Source organism: Camelus bactrianus, chromosome 4, assembly GCF_048773025.1.
Source record: "Camelus bactrianus isolate YW-2024 breed Bactrian camel chromosome 4, ASM4877302v1, whole genome shotgun sequence".
Taxonomy (NCBI): Eukaryota; Metazoa; Chordata; class Mammalia; order Artiodactyla; family Camelidae; genus Camelus; species Camelus bactrianus.
Window position 1 is genome coordinate 77,159,716 of NC_133542.1, and position 26,033 is coordinate 77,185,748.

Consider the following 26,033-nt stretch of genomic DNA (forward strand, 5'->3'; position numbering starts at 1 on the left):
GGGCCTGTCCGAGTCCGGGGAGGGGTGGGGCGTCTCCGAAGGCTCGGGCCGCCTCCGGGCTGGGCGGGCGGGCGCGGGGCGCCGGCGCGGGGCGGGCGCGGGGGCGGCGCGCGGCGCCCGCGGCTCCTCCGCAGCGCGGCCGGCAGGTGGGCGCGCGCTCGCCGGGCGGGGGTCCGGCCGGGCCGCGCGCCTCCCCCGGAACTCGGCCGTGCCATTCCCATGATGCCCAGCCACCGGGCACGGCTTCCGGAGCGCGGCCGCCGCCGCCCCGCCGCCGCCGGTAGGTCCGGGGTGGGGGCTCCACGGGCCGCCCCGCCCCGCGCCGCGCGCCCCGCCCCCCCCCCGCGCACCACCCCCACCCGGCGCCGGCGGCCCGGCCCCCTTCGCGCGGGGACCCGCCGCCTCTCCGGGACTCGGCGCGCGGGGCGGGGGCCGGAGGGCCGGCGCCCGGCCGGGCGGGGCGGCGGGGGCCGGGTCGGAGGGCGGGCGTGCAGGCCGCAGCGCGGCGCCGGCCGCCGGGGAAGGGATCGCGGCGGGCGGGGCGGGCTCGGCTGGGCGCCGGCGTCGTTACCTGGCCGGGCAGGGATCGCGGCCCCGGAGACGGCTCTCGGTCCTCCCCCCCACCCCGCCCCGCGCTCTCCGCGCCCGCGTTCCTCGAAGCCGGCCGGGCGCGCTGCCCAGGTGAGGCGCAGGTGAGGGCCCGCGGCGGGACGGCTTCCGGCCTGGCCCCGGCGCTCGCGGCTCACCGCCCCGAGCGCGGCGGAGGGCCGAGGGCCCGGCGCTCCCGAGAGGGGCGGTTCGCACCCTGCGCCCCGCGCAGCTTCCGGGAGGGTCACCGGGCTCCCCGGCCGGCCCCTCGCCCCCAAGCCCACGAAGCCCAACATACACCCCGGGGGCGCAGCCCTGCTTGGAGGCCTGACCCCTTCCCTGCCGGAGGGCCCGGTCGCTGCTCCAGGCGCCAGGATCCCTCCCCGCTGAGGCCGCGCTGGGGGTTAGCACCCCCAGGCCGGGGGCAGGGGGGCAGCCCGTGCTCCGGGTGAAAGATCAGGGCGGGGGCAGCCGGGAGGGTCTCGCCTTGCCTCGGGGCCCCCAGGCACAGGCAGTGAACCTGCAGCTTTGCTAGGGAGACGTCTTCACCCTGTTGTAAAGTCTCACCTTCCCGCAGGCCAGGGTCGAATTCTAGCCAACGCCCACTCCGGGCTGGCCCTGCTGAGAGGGCCCTCTTTCTGGGCCTGGTGCCCTCACTCGACCCTCCCCTCCCTAACCCTGGGGGAAAACTGGGACTGGGAGGTAAGAAACAGGAGCTGTGCAGCTTTGGGGTGCACCCAGGAGATGTATGGGGGGCATCTCGTGCAGGGAGCCAGTCTATCAGGTTGATAAGCATTAGCAGGGATCTGCCCTCCTGGAGGTTAGTGTCTAGACTGAGAAAAGGTCCAGGCACCCTCCTCCACTTTTCAAATTCTGGCACCACGGGGCTTTGGTGTGCAGACCTGGATGTCCCCACAGCCTCCTTCCAGACCCAGCTCTGGGGCCCTGGGGTGCAGGGTGGCAATTTGGCAAAGTGGAAGCCCCTGCCTTCAGCTCACAGCCTCTCCAAGCACAGCTCAGGGGAGTTTTCCAGAACGATTCATCTCACAGAGCTGATTGTTTCAAAGCCACAAGCTGTCGCCGGAGACGCCCTCTGAATTTTTAACCTCATTCTGGCACTAGGTAGTTTGACACTTCAGAAAACCATTCACTGAGAGTCCGAGCTCTCTACGCACGTTTAAGAGCGGTGACCATGGTCAGCTTAGTTAGAGGGGATGAGCGGTTCCCCTTTGGCCCACGCTGCTTCCTGAGTAGTAATCCTGCAGCCCCGTGCACTTGAGCTCGCCCCTGGGCCCGTCTTTTAAGATGGCATTGATGTTTAAGGAGTTCATATTTTAGATTCAGACTCTTCACAGCCCAAGGGCTACGCGAATGTCTCGTGGTCTCTCACTTTGCTGAGGCAGCTTGAATTATTACCGCAGTGTGCAGGGTGGGCACAGGCCAGTGACAGAGCCCTCCCCCCTGCACTGCTGGTCCCCAGGGGTCTTCGGCCATGGCGGGGGGTTCTCCCGGGAGGGGGCTGTCGTGGGGTGCTAGAACCTGAGGACTGGTAGACGGCTGCACGCGCTCCCCCAGCCGCGTCACCACCTGATGGTGGCAGACCTATGGCCCAGAAGAGCTGCACTTCAGTTGTGATTAACTGTATTAGCCTCAAGGTAGGTCCTTCCAGAATTTAACTCTGAGCCCTTGAATTACTGCAGTTTCTTTCCACCCGAAATATCTCCCAGCCGTGGCTTCAGCCCCTGAGTTAGGACTCTGAGCCTTCAGTGCTGCCAGCAAACGTCCACTTAGTAAGCGGGCGTGGGACGCCACAGCATGTCCATGGAGGGACAGAGACCCGGCCCCCCGCGCTGTTCTGCAGACGTCCCATGGAGCCTTGTCTTGAAGAGCGTTCCAGGTGACTGCTGCCTATTCTTTTACGTGGCAGTTTAGCGAAACTAAACTTTTTTTTGAGTGCAAATCAGCAATAACAAAGGGACTTCCTTCTGAATCGGTGGCGCCCTCTGGTTAATTGCTGGTCGCAACTGTTTGGGCACATCTGTGCCTAGGTGGCCGGGCCAGGCTTTCTTGGAAAGGACTGGGGTGTGTAAACACAGGATTCTGTGTCTGTCGGAAGGAAGCTTCTAGCGGAGAAAGATCTGCATTGGAAGCAAAGCAAACACACAGACCACTTCCAGCCACCCACCGAGGTCCGGGGTGGTGACGGCCTTGCCCAGCTCTGTTTGGGGTGGGAACTCACCTTCCCGTTTCCATAGGTGCTCCCGAGCACCCCTCTTGCATCTCAGCTGCTCTGCATTCCAGTTTGGGACCCGGAAAAGTCAGAGAAACGTTCAGAATTAACCGTTACATGACATGTCTCACGGCTTTCTAACCTCCTGCGCAGGGCCTGCGCCCCGCTCCTCTCTGCGGCAGTGGTCCTAGACCTTTAGCGTAAAGGCTGCTGGGAGCAGATCTTCAGAGTGTTCCTGAGACCGGCCCAGCGGCTCTGCTGACCCGGCCACATTTGGTCCGAGACGTGGAAACTGGGAAAGCCACACTGGATGAGAAGGGGTCCGTGACTGCGTTCAGGGGAACTTTTGTGCTAATTAGTGAAAAATAACGATGTGGTCCCATGAGACCACCTGGGAAATACACAGTTGACATTTTCAAACAAAAGGGCTTTGGTGTAGATGGTTCTGTAAAGGTGTTTGGAGGAAGCACATCAACTCGCTCACGTCACGTAACTTCTCATTTCAGGAGCTGCGGTTCCCGACAAGGCGGGCCGACCCAGGACGTCTTGCTGAGCCTGGATTCACACCAGGCATTCTTTTCTGCCTGCAGAGAAGCACTTGAGGCTTTATCTCAGTGGCACCTCCTGACCACTTCTGGAGGGAAACAAGCCCTCTGTTTCTTTACAGAGAAGATGGACAGACGGACGGAGAAACAAGGTTCATGTGGGCATCCGCCGGCTCCATGCAGGCGGCTCAGACGCGTCTTCTCATGAACCTTCTCAGCCATTCTCCCTTTACAGCTGAGGACGCCGAGGCCCAGGAGGCGTGAGTGGCTTGCCCGGCGGACCCTCGCCAAGCCTGCCCGGGCGCTGTGACCAGACCTCGGGCCCCATCCCTTCGTGCCATCTCCTCCAGGATGTGAAGCCGGCAGAGAAGCCAAGCGCCGCCTCTCTGCCTGCCCTCTCGTCTGCTAGGATGTTTCTCATGAACGCCCCTCCTGTGCTCGCTCTCCAGTCCAAATGGGAGGCCTTTGGGCCACCCGGGATCTGTAGGTTTCCCGGATGCTTCTCAGAGCCCAAAGAGGGCGTCTCGAGAGCAGCGGTGAGCGCCAAGGTGCAGATGGTCATCAGCACACTTCAGGGCGACGGGGCCGCTCTGGGCATGAGCGGCGAGCATGCCCGGCCGAGAAGCCAGAGGGCAGAGAGAGGCTGCGGCGCCCGGCTGGCCGCCAGCCCTGCCTTTGCTGCCTGTGGTCTTGCTGCTGGTTTTGACCCCAAGGGTGAGGAGGAGGCCGCAGACCTCGGCCCCCTGGTGCTGGATTCGGACAGTGACGACTCCGTGGACCGGGACATCGAGGAAGCCATCCAGGAATACCTGAAGGCCAAAAGTGGCGCCGCCCCGCCGCCCAGGGCTGCAGACTCGGCTAGTCGATGCAAACCAGAGCCACCTCCGAGCAGCGCCCCAACCGCCCTGGGTCCCCCAAACCTGGCAGCTGGCTCCAGCCAGGGAGCGGGCAAGGACCAGGGCTCTGCCTCCCCAGCCAGTGTGAGCAGCGATGACTCCTTCGAACAGAGCATCCGGGCGGAGATCGAACAGTTCCTGAGCCAGAAGAGGCAGCGCGACACCCCGAAAGGCGGCACCCCTGCCGACAGAACAGCAGAGCCCAGCGACGGCCCTGCCCCATCAGCGCGCAGACCCAGCAGCACCCCTGCCGACAGAACACCAGACCCCAGCGACGGCCCGGCCACGTCGGTGCGCAGACCCAGCAGAGAGCCGGTGGTCAAGGCGCACCAGCAGGACCTGGCCGGCACCTGTAAGGAGTTTGTCTTCCGGAAACCTCCCCGGGCCGCAAAGTCCGGTGCGCTGCCCAGAGGCCCCAGGTCCAAGGTCACCACCGAGCCTGCATCCACCGCGGGCCGCCCTGCAGAGGCAGCCCCGAGCAAAGGTGGGGTCCGGAGGGGTGCTGGCTCAGGGAGGAGGAGGAGGAGAGCCAGGGGCACGGCCCCAGTGTGCGAGACGACTGACTCCAGCAGCGATGATGGCATCGAGGAGGCCATCCGGCTGTACCAGCGGGAGAAGAGGAAGGAGGCCAGCGCCGACCCGCCGCAGAGGGCACCACGTGCAGAGGAGAAGGGGCCCGGGCCCCCCGCACACGGTGCCTGGCCGGAAGCCCTCAGGAAAGCCCTGGGCAAGAAGAAGCCGGTGGCCGCCAAGCCCTCGGACCTCACCCCTGGTGGTCTGGACCCCGACCATCCCTCCAAGCCCCCCAGGGAAGTCACAGCTCCTGCACCTCCAGTACCCACAGCCGCCAAAGGCGACCTTGTGGACCGGGCCCCATGCCGGGCAGACACATCCACCGAGCTGATGTGCGCTGAAGCCATCCTGGACATTTCCAAAACGATCCTGCCAGCCCCCCCAGAGGGCAGTGACAGACCCCTGCCCGCCAGCCCACTCCCTTATCCCCCAAACGTGCCTTCCCGCTCTGACGGCGACAGCAGCTCCGTGGACAGTGACGACAGCATCGAGCAGGAAATCCGGACGTTCCTGGCCCTGAAGGCACAGTCAGGAAGTTTGCTGGCCGGAACGGAGACCTGCCCGCCGCCACCAGCACAGAGCCCACTGCCATCGCCCGGCCTCAGGGCCCCAGCCTTTAAAACTCCAGACCTGTCGCTGAGCTGCAAGAGGAAGCGTGGAGGTGGAGGCGTCGGCAGTGCGGCACGGCCGTGCCCACCCAAGAGGACCCGAGAGACGGCCATGGCGCAGGAAGGGGCCCAGGACACGGACCGCGGCCAGGGGAGAGCGCAGTCCGGCCAGGGCAAAGCCAGCGAGGCTCTCGGAAGGGAAGGCGAGACCAAGGGCCAGCCTCTCCCCTGCAGGACGGTTGGGCTCGGTGACGAGCACACAGCCCAGGACATAAGGGGGACCTCGTCACCCGGCCCTGGGAAGGCGGCCGAGGTGAGGCAGGTGGACGGGAAGGGGAGCTCCGAGGACAAGAGCAGCTCGCTGGACAGCGATGAGGACCTGGACACGGCCATCAAGGACCTGCTGAGGTCCAAGCGGAGGCTCAGGAAGAGGTGTAAGGACCCCCGAGCTGGGTGCAAGAAAAAGGTCAGATTCAGCACCACAGAGACGCAGTTCTTGGATAAACTAGGCGGCTTCCAGAGAGACTGGAAAGACAGAAGCCCACACTTGCTGAAAAGTTGCCTCTCCAAGTCCAAAAAAGACGACAGGGATTCCCCAGGGAGACCTCCACGTGCCCTCTGCAGGGAAACGGAGAGAGCAAAGTCAGACTGCACTGCCACCGAGGACGCACCCCCGGCTCTCCGGTCCAGGGTCAGAGCTACGGGAGGGAACCTGTTCTCCAGTGAAACGGAGGCCCATGAACTTGCAGGTCCAGCCCCAAGCCCCAGTTCCCTCTCCGATGACAGCAGTTCTGTGGACAGTGATGACAGCATCGAACTGGAGATTAGGAAGTTTTTGGCAGAAAAGGCCAAGGAGTCCGTGAGCGGATCAGAAATTCAAGGAGGGGGCCCCACAGCTCTTGGGACAGGGAGCATGGCCAGGCCAGAACCGCCATGCCGGAAGGTGCCACCTCCCGGCCCAGCCCTTCATCCCGGAGTGTGCACGCGGAGCCAGAGAGCCAGGGCGTCCTCACAGCAGGCCGAGGGCCCAAGGGGCCTGGGGAGAGCCTTCACTCCGGCCGGCAGGAGCAGCCCCCGCGCCGAGCAGGCCTGCCTCCCTGCAGCCCTGGCCAGATGTGTGACTGTGTCTGCCAAAGGCTCACCAGCCGGTAGGAGAAATGTTTATGCTCACAAAGACCAGAGCACGAGAGGGGCCGAGCCTGCCGTGGGGGAGAGCGCTTTCGGTCAGCTGCCGGGCTGTGTGGACCCCAGTGCCCGGGCGGAGAGCCGGGGCTCGCTGGCGCTGACCCCAGGCGCCCAGCAGGACGGGGGGCCCCGGGCCGGCCTCGCCCCACCCTGGAGTGACTTTGCGCCCCGGAGCCGGCTGCAGAGCGCATGGGCGCTGAGCTCGGGGGGCAGGGATGCAGCATGGAGAGGGGGCCTCGGGGGCCAGAGAGAGAAGGGGTCGGAGGGCCAGGCCCGGGGCTCACCCAGCCTCGGGATGGACCCCAGGCGAGGCCTGCCCTTTGCCGGCTTCTCCCCGCTGCTCTCCAGGCAGCTGTTCCACTTTGGGAAGGGCATCTCCTGGGGGGGCAAGCAAGCCAGCCTCTTCAGTCCCCCCCTGAGTCTGCCTCTGCAGGGCCCGTCCTTCTCGGCCTTCCGAGGGACCCAGGCCGGCCACAGCCCTGTGTTTGGCGGCTCTCACTTGCTCGTGAAGAAGGAAGGGGGTCACTGGCCGCACAGGAAGTCCCAGGTGGGGCTCAGCCTGCAGGGCAGGAGGAACTCGGGGCCAGAGGAGAGCCTCTTAGACCTGGGGTGCAGGCAGAGGGTGAGGGACCGAGACGACGGAGACCAGGAGGCGCTGGGCAGTGACGCCAGCGAGCTGAGCGACACCTCGGTAGAGGAGGGTGGCGGCCCCGGGGCCAAGGGCACCGTCCTCAAGCTGTGAGCGCGCCCCCGGCCGAGGCGCACGGGGAGCAAGTGTGCGCGTCCCCGCGCGCGTCTGACACTGAGGTCACAGTACGGGGGGGGGGGGTGCCCGGAGGACCCCGTCAGCCTGTATATCTGTACACTAACACGAAACGATGTTTTTATTTAACAGATGTGTCCTGGTAAATATGATTTTTGTAGCTTTTTTGTAAATTATTTAAAGTGCTGTAAAAAATATTTTTAGCAAATGCTGTCGTCCAATTTTGTAGGGCGTTCCTCGCCCCAGTTCTCGGTCGTCTTCGCACAAGTCTTAGATCCGCAAACGCCTGGGGTTCCACCCAGCCCAGCCTCTGCCCTTTGGGGCGACTGCTGGTGGAAATACATCTCACGTAAAAGAGCCCCCGGTCCCGGGAGCCCCGAGCGCGACTTCTGAACACTGCCATCACCACCTCCGAGCGGAGAAGCGTCTCAAAGCACAAAGGCCGGCAAGCAAACCGGCCGTCCCGGCTGCGTGTGGAAGTCCCGCCGGAGCTCCCCAGGCAGGTCCCCAGCTCACGCCTGCAGCCCATATGGTTTAATGTCCAGTCCCGTTCGATGATGACATGATTCTAACAGCTCAATAAACCTCTTTTTATACAAGAACTGCTGTTCTTCGTTTTTAATCACAAGGTGACAGCTGGCCCACATCAAGTGTCCTTGTCTTGATCGGTGCAAGCAAAGTGGTCCAGACTTCTGAGAACCCAGGGCAGAGCCCAGCACCCTCCAGGGCCGGGAGTAGTCAGGGCTGCGCTCCGACAGCCTTCCCCGGCCTGCCCGCGTCGCGGCTGCGGGCCGGGCCTGTGTTCTCGCCGCGCAGCACGGGGTAGAGCGAGGCGTCCTATGCCTTCTGCTCGGAGGCGGGAGGGACAGCTGCGTGCACAGGGCTGGGTGCCCAGTCACGACATCTGCACGGCGACTGTCGGCAGACTTTCCGCAGCCGCCGTGGGTGTCGCACCTCACCTCTGCAGTTCAGCTGCGATGGGCCTGGAGCAGGGCTTACTTTGCAGCTGACCTTCATTGTTCTTGGAATGAGCAAGTGAATTTTCTACACATTGTCCACCCCTGGGGTTTTAGCAGGAATTCACTTCTGTGCCCAAATGGGGACGTGCACCAGCACCCACGGTCAGCGTCAGCTGAGTCAGACGCCGTGACGAGCAGGTCCTGTGGCCTCCGTGACTGTCCTTGTCTGCACGACATGCGTGTAATATCTCCTTGGTCGAAAATTCATTCACTTAAATGCTTCCAAGAACAATTTATTAATCCATGCTTTAAATTTGATTTAGTTTTTAGGGACTGCTTTTAACACTTGGAAACAAAAATCAGCTTGTTTTGTACGTAAGAACTGGTTTGGGGTTTTGTTTTTGTTCTTGATGCTAATCAATCGGGCACTGCTCATGAGTCAGTTTATGTAGTCTGTCATCTGCAGAGTTGCCTCTGGGGGATGTTGATGTGAAACCCCAGCGTCTGGGCCCTGTCAGTGTCCGTCCTGTGCCGTCAGGGCCTTTAGCCTGAGCACCTCTGCCGCCGCCCATCCCAGGCTCCCCGAGCCTTCCTCTCCTCCCGCCTCCCCAGCCCCGTTCTGTGTGCTTACCGGGCACTACCGGCCATCCCTGGATTGCCGACAAGCCACACCGCATGAAAGCTTTTGCTTCCACACCCTACATCCTGGGTCAACCCTGGCACACACTGAGGCCAAGGTCAGAGGTCCCCGCGCACTGTCTGGAAAGGGACCTGCAGTGGGGCAGACGGGAGCACTGTCAGGGAGCGATGCCCGGCTGTGCGTCTGCCGCTCTGGCCCGGCTCCTCCGGGGATCCGGGCCCGACCACGCGTCCCGGGAGCTGCTGCACGAGGTGGTAAACGTGTGCCCTCTTGTAGGAAGAGGCTCGGGGAGGATGTGTCACCAGATGGAACTGTCGTGACTAAGACCCGTGGCGGGGAGGGTGGAGCTCAGCGGCAGAGCGCCGACTTAGCAGCACGAGGGCCTTGGTTCAGTCCCCAGGGCCTCCACGAGCAGCAGCAGCAGAAAGACCCACGGACAAGCCTGAGCCAGAGAAGCCCGCTTGCTTCCCGAGAAGGGGCCACGGGGCCTTCCCCTCCCTGCAGGGAGGAGGGAGTGGCCCCATCTGGGCTGTCTAGTCCTCCGGGGAGGGAGGGAGGACAGGGTCTTCTAAAGGGAAGAGTCACTCCTGACTGCTGCTCCGGACCTGTCTTCCGCAGGGTTTCCCCAGCCGAGACACACTCACGCCGGGGAACCAGGCACTCAGTCCAAACACTAGCGCTTTATCTGCTCATGTACACAGCATTGCCCCCTCAATGTCGCATCTCTCTCCTTGAAATTAATTACAGGCCCGTTTAGAGGGGGAGAAAGCACCTCTACCATCCACCCCTGTAACCGCAGCCGGGTGTGAACCAGGCAAGGCTGCTGCGGACAGGGAGACACACATTGTCTGCAGAATCTCTTGAGGTTTCTGGTGCTCTATGTGTTGGACGTAGGGGACTCCCCCTGCCAATGTCAGCACATTTCACTCTGTATTTGGAACCATTTATTCTAATTGGAAACAAAAGATGAAATGTCACTGAGGAAAAATACACAAATGAAAACGCACCTTTAGAGTAAGTGGTTACTGGGTTTCATCCGACCCAGCAGCTAAATGACGTGACTGGTGAAGTGTTAGGAACGTCTCTTTGTCGACGTTTCATTTCAGAGCAGAACAAAAAGGCAGATGAAGCCAAGGCTGGCGGCGGCGGGCGGAGAAACAGGCTTTCGGGAACTGCCGTGCGGTTTATCAAATCACCTGCGGAAACTGGTTTCTGTTACCCTTTGTGTTCCGATCACCTTTTCCGTAATTATTCTGACTGGATTTGAGCTTTTGGAAGAACTCAGTACAGAGATCAGAAAAACGATGGCTGTCGCTTCCCTTCCATTTTTCACCCATCCGCTCCGTGTGCTCTAACCCTGAGCAGAAGGCATGTTCTTGGACAGTTCAATCAGACCTGTCAATCTAAACTTCACCTTCCCTCGACACAAAGGTCCCAGTTTGAAAGTATGTTTAAAAAGATCAGTTTCATAAAGTGTATCATCACTGGAGTTCCTGTGTGACCTGTGCAGAGAGTTAGGGTGGGTCTGGGGGTCACCCAGCCCCTCCCAGGAATTTCAGGGCCTGCTGCAGGCCGCCTCCTCTGGGCCCTAATTTCCCATCTGAAAACGGAGGCACAGGAGTCAGGCTTGCCCCCAGGCATGAGCATCAGACGAGGCGACACTGGCAAAGCCCTTGGGACCCTGGAGACATCAGACAGGCGGGCGGGGGCACAGCCGGCCGGCAGCTCACGGGGCCCAGGTGCCAGAAACGGGAATTAGGAGCTTGGGCTGGAGACGGTGAGTTTTCAGTAGGACGGGCACACGTGTTACACAGAAGGTATTTCTGTTTTCTGCCTTTCTGTTTATTCTGTGTACAGAGTTTAACTTTACACGGACTCATTAACACCTGTTACAGAAATACTAGTTATTGGCCATGACAGTTAACTAAAGCACGTCCTGACTGTGATGCCAGATTAACTGGCATTTGTTCTGTCCATGGATGTCAGCCCAACTGGTCCTCCGAGCCTGCGCCCCGACACGGCCACCCGCTGAGAGCCAGCCCCGCGGTCCCTCGCACACGCGTGTGGCTGGGCGACGCCGTCTTGTTACAGGGGTGCAGACGCGCCGGGGCCGAGGTTGGAGGGGAAAGCCACTTCGCCTGCTGGCTTTAGCCTCACCGGGACAACCGGCACCTCCCCACCGGCCGTAGGGGAAGGGATTCCTTCCTTTCCTTGAGTTTAGAAACTGGGTCGATCGGGTGTTCTCTTTCTTGTTTTATTTGAGTCTAAATACAGAAGCATTCTTGTATTTTGATATTTTTAATGAAAGCTTGTAAACACTAATTTGCAGCTCGACCCCCGGTGTCTCCGCTGACTTTCCAGCTGAGAAGCTGGATGTTACACAATCCTGGCTTCAGGCTCAGCTTTGTGTTTTCTGCTCAATATATTGATTTTTCCTGGAAACCATTTCCCACTCCAAACTGAACGTTAAGAATGTTGCCTGCATGCATGAGGTCCTGCGTTCAATCCCCAGAACCTCCATTAAAAAGAAAAATAGAAGTTAATTTAAAAATAAATAAAAACGCACCAAAAAGAGATTAACAATAATTTTTTTTAAACCTGAAAAGAGTGTTGCCAAAATGTTGACTTTTGTGTAATAATAATAAAAAATTTTTAATGAAGAAACAATCGGTCATGGCATTGAATTTCTTCCCAAATCCTTATGTGAGTAAAATCTCTTCGGGTCAAAGTCTGTGTGGACAAGGTGGCATCGATGGTCTGTGGCAGTGATTTCTTCTGTCTGGCTCCAGCTCTTTCCAGGTCTCCTGCGACGAGCAGGCCCTGCTCCCACACAGCAAGGGGGGCAGCGTCGCGTCTGGAAGATGCTGGAGGACGCATTCTGTCGTGGAGAACGTCCCTGTGCGGAGGGGTCTCTGCATCACAGCAAACGCTGGCTGAGAACTGACTACACAGAGAGGAACGTCCCCTTAACGCAGTTATTACCCCTACTTGAGAAGGATGTATTCTTCCCTGCCTGCTGTTAACTCTTTATTGAAAATGTAAGCTGAACACCAAGTGGAGCACCACCATCACCGTCACCCCACCCCTCGCCAGCCTCGTCTGTCTGTCCCGCCTCCGCCCCAGCCCTCATCTGTGGCCAGAGGACGGTCAGTCCGACTCCAAGCGTGGCCTCTGGGTCAGGGCCAGCAAGGGCCCCCCGCCTGCTCCCACCTGGAACTGCCCTCTCGGGGTCTGCTCTGCTTCCCTGCCCAGCTCTCGTCCACACCCTGGGCTGGGCATCCTCCCCTCCCTCCATGGCCTGGCAGGATGCCTGAGAACAGAAAATCTGCTCTGTAACTTGTCACGAGTATATAAATGGCTCCCGGGAGGAGGGGTGGAGAGTAGAACGCATGCTTAGCATACACGAGGTCCTGAGTTCAATCCCCAGGACCGCCATAAAAAAGATTTTGTATTTAAATTCTTTTTTCTTTTTTTTTTTGGAGGGGATAATTAGGTTTTTTGGGTTTTTTTAATGGAGGTACTGGGGATTGGACCCAGGACTTAATGCATGCGAAGCATACACTTTACCACTGAGCTACACTCTCCCCCAATTTCTTTTAATTAAAAACGAAAAACAAAAAAATGGCTCTCAAATAAAGACACAGGGAGGGCTATCTGGGCATTCCCAGCATTCAGGCCGAGACTGGGGTCCCAGGACACCCACCGCCCTGTTTCTTGACTACAGATGACTCGGGAATTCAGGGCAAACATGGCAAGGCCTTTAATGGGAAGGCAAGCTCTGATCCATCTTAGATGTAAAATGGGGGGGGGGGGGCCACCACAGCCCTGGTAGCATGTTTTTCTAACCTAGAGAGGAAAAATACTATATTTGCAGGGGAAGAGTAAAGCGTGTCCCTTTACAACTGGGCAGATTATCAAAGACTAGGGCTGGCGACTGTCCAGACCGTCACCGCCGGCGCCGGGAGGGCCCTGGACGGAGGGTCTCCCGCCGCTGCCCCTCAGTCGCAGATGGACGGCTTGTTGGCCCGGTAGCTGGGGTGGAAGTTGAACCGGTCGAAGGAGGTGATGTAGTTGTCGGGACCTGTCACGATGCTCTTCTCCATGTACACGTTGAAAGTATTGTTCTGGAACATTCCACCAGCTGCAAGTTGTTTAGAAAATCTATGCGAATTTGGATAAAATACCTTCTGGAAGTGAAAAGGGAACACTTGGATTAGTGATGCATGGTAGCGCTCTGGAGCAGTCAGTCACGAGGCATTTTTGGAAGAAGAATAAGAATTTGTAAGAAAAGGTCTCTATCCCTAAGGAGCGGAGAAGCCAGGGTGGGCAGGCTGGCCCGGGTTGCCCCTGACCTTCCCACTTCACGCCTCATGTCAGGCAGTAAGTATTACCAGTACCTCCTTCCACTAGGACGTGGACAGGAGGGTCCACTACGGCCCCCCGGACGAGGCGCTGCCGCACCTGGGCCCGGCACCCGGGTCAGGCCCAAGCGGCACCCGGGTCTGCGCCTGCCGGCTCTGCTGCTGGGGCCAGTCACCAGGCCGCTCTGCGCTGGAGCTTCCCTTCTGTGGAAAAGAGCCAACGTCAGTGGGCTTCAGCCTTGCCTGTGTGTTGGAATCCCTTGCGGAACTTTGAAAGGACCCTGATGCCCACACCCCACCAGCCAAGGGGGCCGGGGACGGGCTGCCCTAGCGAGGCGAGGCCGCCGGCGTGTGCGGCCCCCGAGGGTAGGAATCGTTCCGGCAGCACAGCATCCTCAGGTGACCTTGAGGTTTCTGACGCCAGTGGCCTGGACCACTGCCAGGTAGTACGCCCGGGACAGGCGACCTGTTCTCGGCCATCCTTGTGTCAAGGGGTCACTTGGCGTTTTATCTCTTCGGCAGGAAGCAAGTGCAAAGAGAAAGGGCTTCAGTGCGTCGTTTAATAGGGTTTGTTTTTCCGGGCAGTTCTGGGTCCACAGAGAACCTGAGCAGGGCGCACGGACTTCCCACACCACCTCCTCTCCAGGACACACGGGGAAGCCTCGCATCAGCCTGGTGCCCCCACGACAGCTGAGCCAGTCCCGACAGGTCATTGCTAACTGAAGCCCAGAGCCTACGTCTGGGTCCGCCTTCTGTGCTGTGCGTTCTGGGCTTTGGCAAGCGGATGGTGAATGACGTGTGCCCGCCATCACGGCGTCACAAAGAATAGCTTCCTTGGCTGTATTTTCTAAAATGCAAAGAAAGCATTTTTGTTTTCTGTTCCCACATGGGAAGTCCACACTGAGGGCGGCTCAGTGAGTCCAGAGGCCACGTCCAGGTCAGGAAACTGCACACCAGGCTCCAGGCAAAGCAGGCTGATAAGGAGCAGGAGCAACTCCTCCCACGCTCGCCTCCTGAGAACCTGGTGCTGCGCCTCACAGAGCCCCGCGAGCCAGCCAGTGCCTCTTTTATGAAAAGCAAAACATTCGGGCCTACGTTGGTGAGTCCTCTGTCATTTTCATGGAAACAGCTGATCTCTGGGGAAACTTGGAGCCGCCTGATTCCAGAGAGGGGTCCTGAAGCACTCTAGAAAGCTTCTAGGTAAGTAACCTTCTCGTCAGAGCCCTACCTCCCATGCACATCAATTAAATAAGCTAATATCCAGATCTTCTAAATGAGGAATAGTCTAAGAGGAAAAACACGGCCACCCCACAATGGGTGGCCCTGCTGTCTTGAGTACCTAGGGGATGCTTACGCTGGTCCCTCTGCCCTTCTCCTGGACCCAGCGGGGGCATTAGGGGGTTCCAGGATGCCCTCTGCAGTGAGAGGTCGATCTCAAAAAGGGGTCGGGTTCCCCCAAAGGCACACAGATCCCTGCGTCCTTCTGTAACCAGTGCTTTGGTCAGCCAGTGCTACCTCTTAAGGCGGCAAGTTAATAGCTAATAAAACAAGGTATTATTCCAAAAAGAAAGCAGTTCTTCGTTTACTTGCCTCAAAACTTACTGCTTTCGGTTGCAAGAGTTGGTTGGTTGTATGAGTGAATGGGGCCAGGCCTTTGGGATGTCATAAGCAAGTCTACATGCAATTTTTTCTTTCTCTCTCTTTTTTTTCAATCTAGGTAGTTTATTTTGGAGACAAAGCAGTACATGCCCTTTTTTCACCCTTTAAATGCTTCATTGCTAAATTCATTCACTCATTTATTTCTACCCTCCCCTGTCGCAAAAGGATTTGCGGGATCCTTTCCACTTTGTGACGTTGGAACTCTGAGCCCCTCCGCTCCTCCTCCCTCCACGCTGTGCTGCCCTTTTGAGACTTTCAGGGTTTCAGCCTCCTGCTAGAGACGCCCCACCCACACACACGAGCACGCGCACCGTTCTTTGCTTCCTGCTTACCGGCATCTCATGCACCGTGGGGGCTCTGCTCCCGTAAGCTTGGTTACTGGTCCTGTACACTGAGGGGGGCTCCTTGGCCCTGGCAGATGAGAAACATACTTTATTTTCCACTCACTTACTCTAAATTCTGCTCAAGCCACAGCTTCCACATATTGGGTCCATGGAGCCTTGTTGGAAATGCCCCAGGTTGGTGATGCCGCGGTGAACCTGGGCTCCTGCGGAGCGCGAAGCTGGCCTTCCTGGCAGGCTCAGCCTCCCGGGCCCCGCCCCTGCTGAGCTCTGCCAAAGCCCCGCGGACATCCCAGGTGGCAAGTGCTGGCCCTCAGCCCTGGCGGGGCCTGGGCCCAGGCCGTCGTTTCCCGGGTGGGTGGGCGGGCTGGGAGCGGAGGGGCCGCCCCCAAGGGGAGGGTCCCTCCTACTTCTGAGCCTCCAGGAGAAAGTTTCACAGAGCGGCGGGGGATTCAGACACCCCAGCTCCGTCGCGTACTAACTGCGGGCTCTCGGGCAAGGCACTATCTTTCTGCATCCCAGCTGTCTCTCCTGGGAAATGGGGATGATAACAGAGCCAAGTGTACAGGCCGGTGGAGGCACTAAGCGAGGGGCAGGGAAGGCGCCGCCGGCGGGGTCTCAGAGGCTGCGGCGCAGGAAAGCTCGCAGGCCACGCCCCTCAGCAGCCTGGTGATGGACGCGTCGCCGGAACCCCCGCCCCACCTCCGGCAGACGCGTCTTCTCAGCCTAGGGAGGAGAGGGGACGCCACCCGCCCCGGGGTGCGGCTGGGCTCAGCCTGGGCTGTGGGATTTCCCCTGGGGCACGCCCTGCCCCGTGTCACCCCACCGAGGGGTGGGAAGCTTCAGGCAGCACTTCTGCGCCCCTCTGATGGTTGACGGGGACCCCGCTTTGACTTGGGGCCAGGCTGGGGCCCGGGGTCTCTTGCACACAGAGCTATCTAGCAGCGCGCAGGGCCAGCTGGGCATCGGTCGGCTGGACCGGCGGCCTTTCTTTCCTCTTTGCATGCCGGGTGGACCCTGACCGGACTCCCTCGCCCTCACCTGTAGCCCCGAAACCACGCCGGGTTGTTGAACCTGGCCGGCAGGTCCTCGCTCACGCGGTAGTAGTCACTGGTTTTCTCCGGGGGGCCCTTGGCCTTGGGCTCCTCCGGCTCCGCGCACACCTGGGGGTTCTCCTCGGACATCTCGCCTCCGTCCACCCGAGCTTCGGGGACAAGAAAGAGCAGACAGGAAACAGCCTCTCAGCCCGCGGGACCACGAGGGTCCGCGCGGCGTCCTGTTGCCAAGCGACGGGCTGGTCCCCTGCGTGGGTGGGCGGGGCCCTTAAAGGCGCCGCGCCGCGGGGACCGGGCCCCACGGCTGGCAGGTGGGGCAGAAGTCCGAGGTCTAGAACCTTCTGTGGCGAGCAGCCCAGGCCCTGTGCTGGCCGTGAGGGTGAGGAATTGCTTCCCAGGGTTGCAGTGCCGAATGCCTTATGGTCAGTAGCCATTGGCCCAGACACTTGCCAACGTTTTCTCAAACGCAGTGGGAGGCGGATTTCGGGACGGAGGAACCTCGGGCCCTGGTTCAGATTCCCCAAGGCCGCTCCGCAGGCAGTGAGGTCACGCTCGCCGTGTGGGCTTCTTGAGCCCCCAGCCCTCCGACTTCAGGCCCCCCCCAGAATTAGACTCCAGATTTGCCTAACTATGGAATTCTTCTAAGACAAATGTTGTTCAAAAATTAAAACGCTTTTGGACAAGCGAGAGGTGGTGCTGTACTGGTCGGAGGTGAGGGCGGTCCCCATCGCTCGGCGGGTTCCCAAGGGGGCGACTGGGGGCCTCCTCCGCCTCCGGGCACCGTGCAGGGAGCGGGCGAGGACCCCTGGAAGGGGGACGGGGCGGGGGGACCTGCCCCCCAGGCCCCGCGCTTGCCCGGACCCCGATCCCGACCCCGCCTCATGCGCGTCCGCGGTGCCGGGCAGATGTGGGGCTCAGGGCCTCGTGCGTCCGGAGGACGGCGCGCTCCGACCCGAGGCGGGGGCCAAGGGGCGGGGACGCGTCGCGAGCGGGGCTCCCGGAGCGAAGCCGCGGGCGCGCAGTGGCACCTCCGGGCCTGCAGGCGGCGCTGCGACAGAGGCGCGGCCCGCGGCGGAAGGAGGAGCCGCTCGTGGAGCCGCCGCGTCCGCCCGCCCGCCTCTCGCGTCCGCCCGCCTCCCTGTGTCCGCGCCATGGCGTCCGGCCCGGCGCTGCCCCGGCTGCTCGGCGCGGGTGAGCGCGCCGGGGCCCTGGGGCCGGGGGCGCGGCGCGGGGCGGGGGCCCCCTTCCCGGGCCGGGGGCGGGCGGAGGGAGGCGGGGGGGGCGCGCCCCACGAGCCCGCTGTCCCCGCAGGTGTCCGGCGCAGGCCGCTCCGGCTGCACCTCGTCCCGACGGCGACTCCGGGCCCGGCCGGGCCGAGCAGCAGGACGCTGGGGAGCGCCGCGGCCCCCGCCGCCCGCGAGCCCGGGAGCAGCAGCGGTAACGCCGGCTCCTCGGCGCCGGGGGAGGGGGGTGAAACCGTCCCGCCGGGGGGCCCAGGCGCCCTGGGTTTAGACGTGGGCCCTGGAGGGACGCGGGCCCCCGGAGCCCCCGGCCCCCAGCAGCCCCACCTGCTGGGCCGCACGCGCTTCCAGGGGCCTCGGCGCGGGGGGCAGGGGGCCGCCGACCCTTCCCGGAATCCTGGCCGTGTTTCCGCGGGCGGCTGGACGGCACCGCCGGGACCTCAGGCATCAGCCAGGCCCCTACTTTCCCAGTGAGGGTTTGACCAGGTTTACCCGGGGCGACGCCACCGTCAGACTTGGCCTCTACCTCGAGTCTCCAAAGAGGCCCCTGTGGCCCTGGGCCCCCTCAGCGTCTGGGCTTCCCGCCCTCCCCGCCCGCGGCCCCCTGGACTGGGAGCAGGGGCCCAGACCCTGCATCCTCCCTGCCTCCCCGCCCTAGATCTCAGCGAGAGGATCCTCAGCGAGCCCCTCAAGCACTCTGACTTCTTCAACGTCAAGGAGTTGTTCTCGGTGAGAAGTCTCTTCGATGCGCGAGTGCACCTGGGACACAAAGCGGGCTGTCGGCACAGGTGGGTGACGTCCCTGGTGAGTGTGGTGATTCCTCCAGGGGTTTGGGACCCTGCCTTGGGGTCCAGGGCCACTCCAGTTTTTGCGAGAGAACAGCCCCCTCTGCCTCCAGATGGGATCACTGACCCCAAAAACGGGCAGGTGTTTATGCTCAGATTCGGTTTGTTCCCCGCTCCCATGCGTCTAACTGGGTACCTTGGAGTGGGGCCCATGGTCCTGGGTGGGGACAGGCCAGCAGCCGGTCTTGTGAACCGGTGATGGATGAGGGGGCTGCCATGGCCGCCCACATCTGGAGGGGAGGTCTGGAAGATTATGCAGACAAGTAGAAACTGGCTCAGTTTCTTCACAAAGTTGTAAGATGGCTGAGTTGGAAATGGATTGAAGGGGCAGGTGGGAGGCCACTGGGGGAGGTGGTTGTGGAAGTTCAGGGGGAGGTGACGGGCCCAGTTCCTGGGGGCAGAGTCCGGGTTGGGGTTGGTGTGGGGGGACAGAGCAGGTGTTGGTGTCCTTCCCTGAGATGGTCAAAGCCACATCAAGGCCTGGGGGACATCAGAAACTTGGTCCTGTGCCAGGTGACCTTTCGGCCACCCCAGTATTGATGTCACACAGGCCCTAGGAGGGAGTAGCCTGGGCCTGGGGGGCACCATGTCAGGACCTCTTGAGAACATCTGGAGAGGAGAGGAGGTCCCAGGCAGGACCTCTGGGCTGCCAGCATCTTAGGTTCCAGGAAGAAGGGAAGTGGCCAAGAAGAGGGAGGGAGGGCATCCACTGTGGGCAGCTACCCAGAAGTCACCTGAGGTGAGGGCAGGTGGAGGTCGTGGGGCCTCGAGCAGTCTGTTGAGAAGAAGGGACTGAATCCAGATGCGAGTGAGCAGAAGAGTGAGCAGGGGATGAGGACCAAGGGACGGTCTCCTGCCCCCATCTCTCCGTCCTAGTCAGCCAGTCTGTGCCCTTGGGGCTCTCCTCCCGGGCCTGGCTGGCTTCTGTTCTGTCCCCTCACACTCGCAGCCCAGGGCACCCCCTGCTCTGCTGGTCCCCCAGGCGGGGTGGGGGAGGGGGAGGCAGCCTTGGTTGTAAAGCCTCAGAGACGGAACTGCAGCCGGCCCAGCAGTACCAGCAGAATGGTCTGCGCATCGCGTGGGCGTGTCCAGACAGCCGTGTGGCATGAGCTGTTAGAACCCCCATGCAGCAAAGTGGAGGTTCCGAGGCCGAAGCCGCTTGCCTGAGACGCGGAAGTGGCCTGTGGCCCAGCCTGCCCTGCTCCCGCCCCCACCCCTGGCTGCCTCTGGCCGTCACTCCTGGGACGAGGCGCTTGCCGCTCGCATCGCACTGAGGGGCTGCGGGCTGCGGGCTGCACCAGCCCCGTATGGTGTGTCCCCCGTGGAGGGGCCGAGGGGGCCCGTTCACACTGGCCTTGGTGCGTGTCTGGCAGGTTCATGGAGCCGTTCATCTTCGGGAGCCGCTTGGACCAGGACATCATCGACCTGGACCAGACGGCCGCACACCTGCAGCTGGCCTTGAATTTCACGGCCCACGTGGCCTATCGCAAGGGCATCATCCTGTTTGTGAGCCGCAGCCGGCAGTTCTCACACCTGATCGAGAGCACGGCCAGGGACTGCGGCGAGTACGCGCACACCCGCTACTTCAAGGGCGGCCTGCTGACCAACGCGCCCATCCTCCTGGGCCCCATGGTGCGCCTGCCCGACCTCATCATCTTCTTGCACACGCTCAACAATGTCTTCGAGCCCCACGTGGCCGTGAGGGACGCGGCCAAGATGAACATCCCCACCGTGGGCATCGTGGACACCAACTGCAACCCGACCCTCATCACCTACCCCGTCCCTGGCAATGACGACTCGGCCCCCGCCGTCCACCTCTTCTGCAGGCTCTTCCAGACCACCATCAACCGGGCCAAGGAGAAGAGGAGGCAGGTCGAGGCCCTGTACAGACTGCAGGGCCCAGAGGGGGCCGCGGGCCGGGCTCCAGCCTACCCTGCTCCCCCAGGAGCGCAGGCCGGGCTGGACTTTGGTCATTCCCGTTGATGGGCCACCCTCCTGGGTGAAGCAGCAGCCAAGCCCGTTCCTAAGCTGGGAACAGCCCCCCATGCCAGTCCCCTCCCTCCCCCTCCTCCCTCCCCCGTCGTCCCAGGCACTGGGTCCCTGCTACTAGGAACTTCTCAGCAGCTGCCCGCCCAGGGCTCCACGTCAGACCCACGACCCCAGCAGGCTCCCAGGGCAAGCGGCCTGTCCACAAAGGACCCATTGGGAGCCACCTTGCCCCTGGGTCCTGCAGTCCTTGCTTCTACCTCGAGATGAGCCCCCCCATGTGTTGGCAGGGTTCTCACACCGGGTCGACTTTTACTCTCAGAACACCCCGAAGTCAGGCTGCTTCCTGCCGCCTGGTTTCAGGAGCTGTTTTGTAACATGAGGCTGCAGGGCGAGCCACTCCAAGATCCTGTCTGGGTTGGAACTGGCCGGGCAGAGCGGGCAGCACAATTCCAACAAATAAAACTGGGCTTCCAGCAGGACGGTGCCCGGACCATCAGGTCTGCAGTGTGGTCTGTGCTCTTGTCTCTGCTCGCCCCCGGGAGCGCACAAGACTCATCTGTGCCCTCTGGTGCTCGGGCTTCGGGGAGGCAGACGTGCAGACGTGTTGGGTGGGAGGGCGGAGGCCCTGGCTGTGCCTCGGCACCGTCCTCCGTGCTGGGGCTCGGAGGCCTTGGGACCTGCCCGCGTCCTGAATGGTCAGGAAGGACGTACGGACGCTCGTTCCCGGGTTTCCTGGGTGCTCCCTCGTCAGTGAGGCCTGGGGTGAGGTGCGGGCCGCTCTTTCCGGGAGCCTGCCCTGTGGCGCTCAGCACGTTCGCTCCCGGTGTGCCTGACCGCCCCCGGGAACCTGTCTGCTGGCGAGGGTCTGTGAGGGCGGGGCAGGCTGGCGCACGGGGGCAGGAAGCCGAGTCCTGGGGTCCACTCAGCGTCTCCTTTCAGAGAGGGGGTGCGTGCTGGAGGTTCCTGGTGTTCTCTGGAGACACGCTGGGTTCCTGGTTCAGAAGGTGCAGGAAACCGAGCGTCTCTTTGAAAGCACCGACTGACCAGTCTTGCTTTGATTTGCAAACGTGAAGTATGAAGATGCAGATCTGTAGGCAGGTAAACCGAGGGGCCCCCCCCAGGGCTTCCCCCCACTGGAGACCCCGTGTGTGGGTGTGGGTGAGTTTCCCCGAGCAGGTGGCCTGTGGGGAGAGCCAGCAGGGCCGCCCCTCGGCGTTCAGGGAGACCCCCGTGGGAGCCGAGGGCCTGGAGATGAGTACAGTGTGGAAATGCTTCCTGGCCGTCCATGCACAGGAGTTCCCGGAGCACAAACTGGGCCTCCCCAAGGCTGCAGGGGGTCCACACCACCCCTCAGAAGCGGGCATTTAGGGCACCACAGGCAGCCTGGGGGCGGTGAGTGACACGCAGGGAGACATGAGTACACAGGAGCCGTGGGACTGGCTGGAGGGGAGCAGCCCTGCCTCACCCCATTCCCTAGGGGACCCTAGGATACTTAGAACCCGCTCTGGATCCAGGCAGTGAAGACCAGCAGGGGCGACAGCAGTGTCTGAGTCACTGGCTGTGCTTCCAGCCCGGGTGCTGGGGGCAGGGTGGGCAGGAGCGGCGCACCCAGTGGGTGTCCCAGTGGACAAGCAGAAGCAAATGAGCCCGATGGGTCCAGCTGCACGAGGACCAGAGCCAGGGTCGGGGCCTCTCTGGGAAGAGCAGCGAGGGGACCAGAGGGGCTCAGGTTGACGGAGCGGGCATGGCCTCAGCCCTGCGGGAGGGCACCTCCAAGTTTGCCTCCCTGGCGGTGAACCCCAAGAGATGCCAGAAGCTCTGAAGGGGGTGAATGCACCTAGCCTTGGGGGCACGAGAGGAAGGGCCGCCCCCGAGCCCTCGACTTGCCCTTTATGCCTGAGCTCTGGGCCCTGGCAGGGCTGGGCCCTGCCCGCTGGCCCCGCAGGCGCCTGGAAGAGCCGGGCTCCTGACTGGGCAGGTGCACCACGCCCCCAGCCTGGGCCAGGACAAGCCTAGGGCGACCGTGGGCACAGAGGGTCTCCAGAACCAGGCCTCGGGATGGCTGTGACCAGACGCCACCCAGACACCTCCCCAGGGCCCCGCCCAGGGCTTCGCCTCTTGAGTGCCCAGTCCCCCGCCAAGAAGCTGGGCCCCTCCCTTCACCCACCAGTGCCGTCCACCCCGGGCCTAGGCCGGGTGCGAAGACAGTTTGCACGTATTTGTAAGGCTGGCCGAGACAAGTCTTTGTGTGCTGTTGCGTTTCAGGATGTGAACATGGATATTTGGGGATTGTTTTTGAACTGCCTTTCCTTTGAAAATTGGCCCCCGTGTGAGAATGAGTCAGCCCTGAACCCGTGAGAGACCTGGGGTGGGGGTGGGGGTCACAGCAGACCCCGGGGGGGAGCTGGCGGCGCGCCTGGTGCCTGCCTTCCAGGGCAGCGACCTCTCCTATGTCACCATCTTCCTGTGCACCTACCGAGCCTTCACCACCACGCAGCAGGTCCTGGACCTGCTCTTCAAAAGGTGAGCCCCCGCCCGCCTCCTGGCCGTGTGACTTGGGAGCGCCACTTCACCTCGCCGAGGCTCCGTTTGCGCCTGTGAAGGCCGGGCTGCCCAGAGGCCCGGCCGCACGGGGCTGGCAGGACATCGGGTGAGCGTGCACGGCGCGACCCTGTGCCCGGCCCTGCGGGAAGGGCTGCCAGGGCACGTGCGGTTCTTCCTGAGGGTTTCCTCTCCCCCGGAAAGAAGCCCCCGCCCTTAGGCAGGGCTGTCTTCCCGTTTGTGAAGGAGGTTCCGGGTTCCGTCGCGGGGCGGGGGCCCTCCCAGAGCAGGGGTCACTGGGCGCTGGCTGAGCCCACTCAGATAGCTGTAAGGGGCCGACTCGGGGCTACACACGGGGCCCCCACTGTGCGCAGGCGCTGTTTCAGGCCTTTGGCGTAAGTCAGTGACTGGGGCAGATGGAAACCCCTGCCCTCCCGGGGTTCCGCCCTGGTCGGGGGGTCAGCCAGTAACACCGGACGTCACAGCAGGTACGGTAGATGTGACGCCCTCACGGCCTCCTCTAGATACGGATGCATCCTCCCGTACTCCGACCAGGACGGCGGGCCCCAGGACCAGCTGAGAAAGTGAGTAGGCTTTGGGTCTGATGGGGGGGCCTCCTGTCTCCAAGATGGGGACTTTGTGGGGCTGAGGCTGCGGAGGGGCTGGGCAGGGCTGAGGTCTGGGGGCCTCTCCTGCGGGAGGAAAGGAGTCAGGGAGCTGTGGCTGGGGTCCTGAGTCCCCAGGGAGAAGAGGGGAGGCTGGGGGCTCAGAGCCGCCCCCTGAGAACATCCATCCCCTCCCAGATCTGGGGCCCAGGACAGGAGATGTGAGGGGCGAGCTGCTCACACGTCGGCCTCGTGCCCCAGTGTGAGTGCTCAGCTGGGGCTCACAAGAGCTCAGTCGGGGCTCGGGGGCCGGCCGTGTTCCCAATCCCGAGAAAAGTGTCACTGGGGTAATGAGGCTGACACGCGGTGCGGAGACAAAGGCAGCCCTTCGGGGCTGAGCTGCAGGCTCAGGTGCGCGAGGCCCAGGAGAGCCAGGCAGGGGCCACGCTCTGCTCGTCCCCTCCTCCCTCACACACTCATGCAGCACCTGCCGTGTGCCGGCCAGGCCAGTGTGATGGAGTAGACGTGACCCTCCCTGCCCTCCTGCAGTTTCCACTGCAGTGAGGAGGGCCTGGGGTCGGACAGGAGTGAGTCAGGTTCCCTGAGAAAGGGAGAGGTGGTCACCACGGATGGAAGGCTCCCTCCCACGGAGACTGCCCGCCCCACCTGCTGACCAGGCTGCCCCTGTCTGGGTGGGCTGGGGCGGGGCTGGCCTCCGGATGGGCAGGGATGGGCCCCAACACCCAGCCGCCTTGGAGGTGCCATGGGAGGGCAGTGCAGAAAGAAAGCCCAGGCCTCTGACTCTGTCGTGCCCCGTCCTCCACCACTGCCTACCCCCAGTGCCATCTCCTCCATCCTGGGTACCTGGCTGGACCAGCACTCAGAGGCCTTCTGTCAGCCACCGGACTTCCCCTGCCTCAAGCAGCCGGTGGCCTACATGCAGCTCAACATGCCTGGCTCTGACCTGGAGCACCGCGCCCAGCTTCTCCTGGCCCAGCTGGAGCATGCTGACCTCACCGAGACAGAGCCAGAGGGTGAGGAGATCCCGGGGAGGGGGGTTGAGCACGTGGGGAGGGGCCCCAGAGGCCGCTGCTGGGCCAGTAGCAGAGGCGGGCCTCAGACCACTGGCGTGCTGGACCACAGGCGGGGAAGTCGCCCTGTGCCGGATTCTCGTGCCAAGGCTCCTGTAAAAGGCGGCAGGACGTTTTCTGTCTTTGGAAAGGCACCATTTGGAAGGCGGGCATGTCCATCTCCTCTGTGGCTTCACCGCTGTCTCAGCGTCTCATGATGGCTCCAGCACCAGCTCCGGGACCATCTGAAGATCTGGACCAGCCGCAGAAGCACCAGCAGAACTGAAGCCAGAACCAGAGCCAGAGGCATCTCCATCAACAGGTGCGCCAGGGTGGGAGCCAACAGCACTGTCAGTCCCATCAGCACCTCTGCGGCTGGAGCCCGGCGCGGCGGGGACAAGGCCCCGTGGGAGGCCACCCTCAACTCGCTGCCCCAGGACGTCCCTTCCCTCTCTTGTTTCTGTTTTTGTTTTTAATTTTACTTTCCCCTTTCATGTTATTTGTGATGCTTTTTATCTTATGTCTTAATACAATCAAGCTTAACTTTTTAACTTTATATTGAGCACTTGAGGAGCGCGTAGTCCACTCACGTGACCTTCAGGCCTGTCTCAGAGCCGACCGCCTCACTCCCCAGAAGGAAGCCTGGGACTGAAAGCCATCGGCCCCCAGCCCTCCCTCCCCCGCCCCCTGCACCTCCTAATCTGCTCTCTGTCTCTGTGTCTTTACCTGTTCTGGATGTTTCCATAAATGGAATCGTGCAACATGCGGCTTTTTGTGTGTCTATTTTGAAAGAATAGTTCATTTTTGTTTTCTTTTTCTACCTGAAATAGCACTTCTGTTACATGAAGGGGAAATCCCGATGGAGTAAAGGTGGAATGCACAGAATGAAGCCCTTTCGGCAAACACGTGCACAGTCTCAGGGCAGAGACCCCATTCTAAGTGTGACAGCAGCTCCCTAGGACAGAAGGGACACGCCCGGCTCCTCCCGGGCCGAACAAAACCGCGAGAAACGCGGAGAGAGCGGGTGAGGCCGCACCCAGACCTGAGCTGCGCTCCTCACGCCCAGCAGAGAGAGGGCGGACCCCCCTGCGGGCCCCGAACTCTCCAAAGTCAGTGCTTTTAAAAGGGCCCAAGAACAAACATGCAATTCCAACGAGAGGCCGCACACATGGTCAGTACGTGTCAGAGACGCTTGACCTCACTGATGGGGACACGCAGACGTAACCACTGTGGAGACAGCACCGGCCACCGTCACACTGGCAGGTTCCTCGTCTGGAGGTGACCAGCCCTGGGGACGACGTGAGGGGCAGAGGCCCCCCGGGCCCCCCAGAGGGAGGTG

General features: G+C 61.9%; 4 protein-coding genes across 14 annotated transcripts; 3 read left to right on the forward strand and 1 right to left on the reverse strand.

The window, feature by feature from the left end:
• Nucleotides 1-143: 143 nt before the first annotated feature.
• PPP1R26 (protein phosphatase 1 regulatory subunit 26) lies at nucleotides 144-7,990 on the forward strand. Of its 9 annotated transcripts, none has more exons than XM_074362656.1 (2): nucleotides 144-280; nucleotides 3,325-7,990. In XM_074362656.1, exon 2 carries the CDS (start codon nucleotides 3,774-3,776, stop codon nucleotides 7,365-7,367), a length of 3,594 nt encoding a protein of 1,197 aa, XP_074218757.1. In that variant the 5' UTR covers nucleotides 144-280; nucleotides 3,325-3,773; the 3' UTR covers nucleotides 7,368-7,990. The 9 variants fall into 9 exon arrangements, with proteins under 9 accessions (XP_074218757.1, XP_074218756.1, XP_074218754.1 ...); XM_074362655.1 differs by having other exon boundaries at nucleotides 145-280; nucleotides 2,289-7,990; XM_074362653.1 differs by lacking the exon at nucleotides 144-280 and adding an exon at nucleotides 489-692 and having other exon boundaries at nucleotides 2,289-7,990.
• A 1,901-nt stretch (nucleotides 7,991-9,891) lies between these two features.
• On the reverse strand, nucleotides 9,892-16,676 carry PIERCE1 (piercer of microtubule wall 1). 3 transcript variants are annotated; one of them, XM_010954456.3, is made up of 3 exons: nucleotides 16,390-16,676; nucleotides 15,340-15,418; nucleotides 9,892-13,128 (listed from the first exon to the last, which is right to left on the reverse strand). In XM_010954456.3, the coding sequence occupies exons 1-3, from the start codon at nucleotides 16,530-16,532 to the stop codon at nucleotides 13,072-13,074; spliced, it is 279 nt and encodes a 92-aa protein (XP_010952758.1). In that variant the 5' UTR covers nucleotides 16,533-16,676; the 3' UTR covers nucleotides 9,892-13,071. The 3 variants fall into 3 exon arrangements, with proteins under 3 accessions (XP_010952758.1, XP_010952757.1, XP_074218763.1); XM_010954455.3 differs by having other exon boundaries at nucleotides 9,909-13,174; XM_074362662.1 differs by having other exon boundaries at nucleotides 13,032-13,552.
• Nucleotides 16,677-17,269: 593 nt separating this feature from the next.
• MRPS2 (mitochondrial ribosomal protein S2) lies at nucleotides 17,270-20,974 on the forward strand. The gene is made up of 4 exons (XM_074362660.1): nucleotides 17,270-17,594; nucleotides 17,715-17,840; nucleotides 18,303-18,432; nucleotides 19,863-20,974. Exons 1-4 carry the CDS (start codon nucleotides 17,285-17,287, stop codon nucleotides 20,470-20,472), a joined length of 1,176 nt encoding a protein of 391 aa, XP_074218761.1. The 5' UTR covers nucleotides 17,270-17,284; the 3' UTR covers nucleotides 20,473-20,974.
• Nucleotides 20,975-21,123: 149 nt separating this feature from the next.
• Nucleotides 21,124-25,406, forward strand: LOC105068620 (uncharacterized). The gene is made up of 4 exons (XM_045516287.2): nucleotides 21,124-23,128; nucleotides 23,544-23,603; nucleotides 24,465-24,658; nucleotides 24,847-25,406. Exons 1-4 carry the CDS (start codon nucleotides 22,929-22,931, stop codon nucleotides 24,978-24,980), a joined length of 588 nt encoding a protein of 195 aa, XP_045372243.1. The 5' UTR covers nucleotides 21,124-22,928; the 3' UTR covers nucleotides 24,981-25,406.
• Nucleotides 25,407-26,033: the final 627 nt, after the last annotated feature.

Bases quoted from the DNA above. Each gene is read 5' to 3' on its own strand.
- PPP1R26 (XM_074362656.1), top strand. From the start codon at position 3,774: ATGTTTCTCATGAACGCCCCTCCTGTGCTCGCTCTCCAGTCCAAATGG.
- PIERCE1 (XM_010954455.3), bottom strand. From the start codon at position 16,532: ATGTCCGAGGAGAACCCCCAGGTGTGCGCGGAGCCGGAGGAGCCCAAG. The intron at 15,419-16,389 runs GTGAGGGCGAGG...CTCATCTGCCAG, and splicing joins GCGTGGTTTCGGGGCTACAG to GGCCAAGGAGCCCCCCTCAG. The intron at 13,175-15,339 runs GTAAGCAGGAAG...TTTCACTTCCAG, and splicing joins CCACGGTGCATGAGATGCCG to AAGGTATTTTATCCAAATTC.
- MRPS2 (XM_074362660.1), top strand. From the start codon at position 17,285: ATGCGCGTCCGCGGTGCCGGGCAGATGTGGGGCTCAGGGCCTCGTGCG. The intron at 17,595-17,714 runs GTGAGCGCGCCG...CTGTCCCCGCAG, and splicing joins GCCCCGGCTGCTCGGCGCGG to GTGTCCGGCGCAGGCCGCTC. The intron at 18,433-19,862 runs GTGGGTGACGTC...CGTGTCTGGCAG, and splicing joins AAAGCGGGCTGTCGGCACAG to GTTCATGGAGCCGTTCATCT.
- LOC105068620 (XM_045516287.2), top strand. From the start codon at position 22,929: ATGTCACCATCTTCCTGTGCACCTACCGAGCCTTCACCACCACGCAGC. The intron at 23,129-23,543 runs GTGAGCGTGCAC...GGCCTCCTCTAG, and splicing joins CGGGGCTGGCAGGACATCGG to ATACGGATGCATCCTCCCGT. The intron at 23,604-24,464 runs GTGAGTAGGCTT...GCCTACCCCCAG, and splicing joins CCCCAGGACCAGCTGAGAAA to TGCCATCTCCTCCATCCTGG.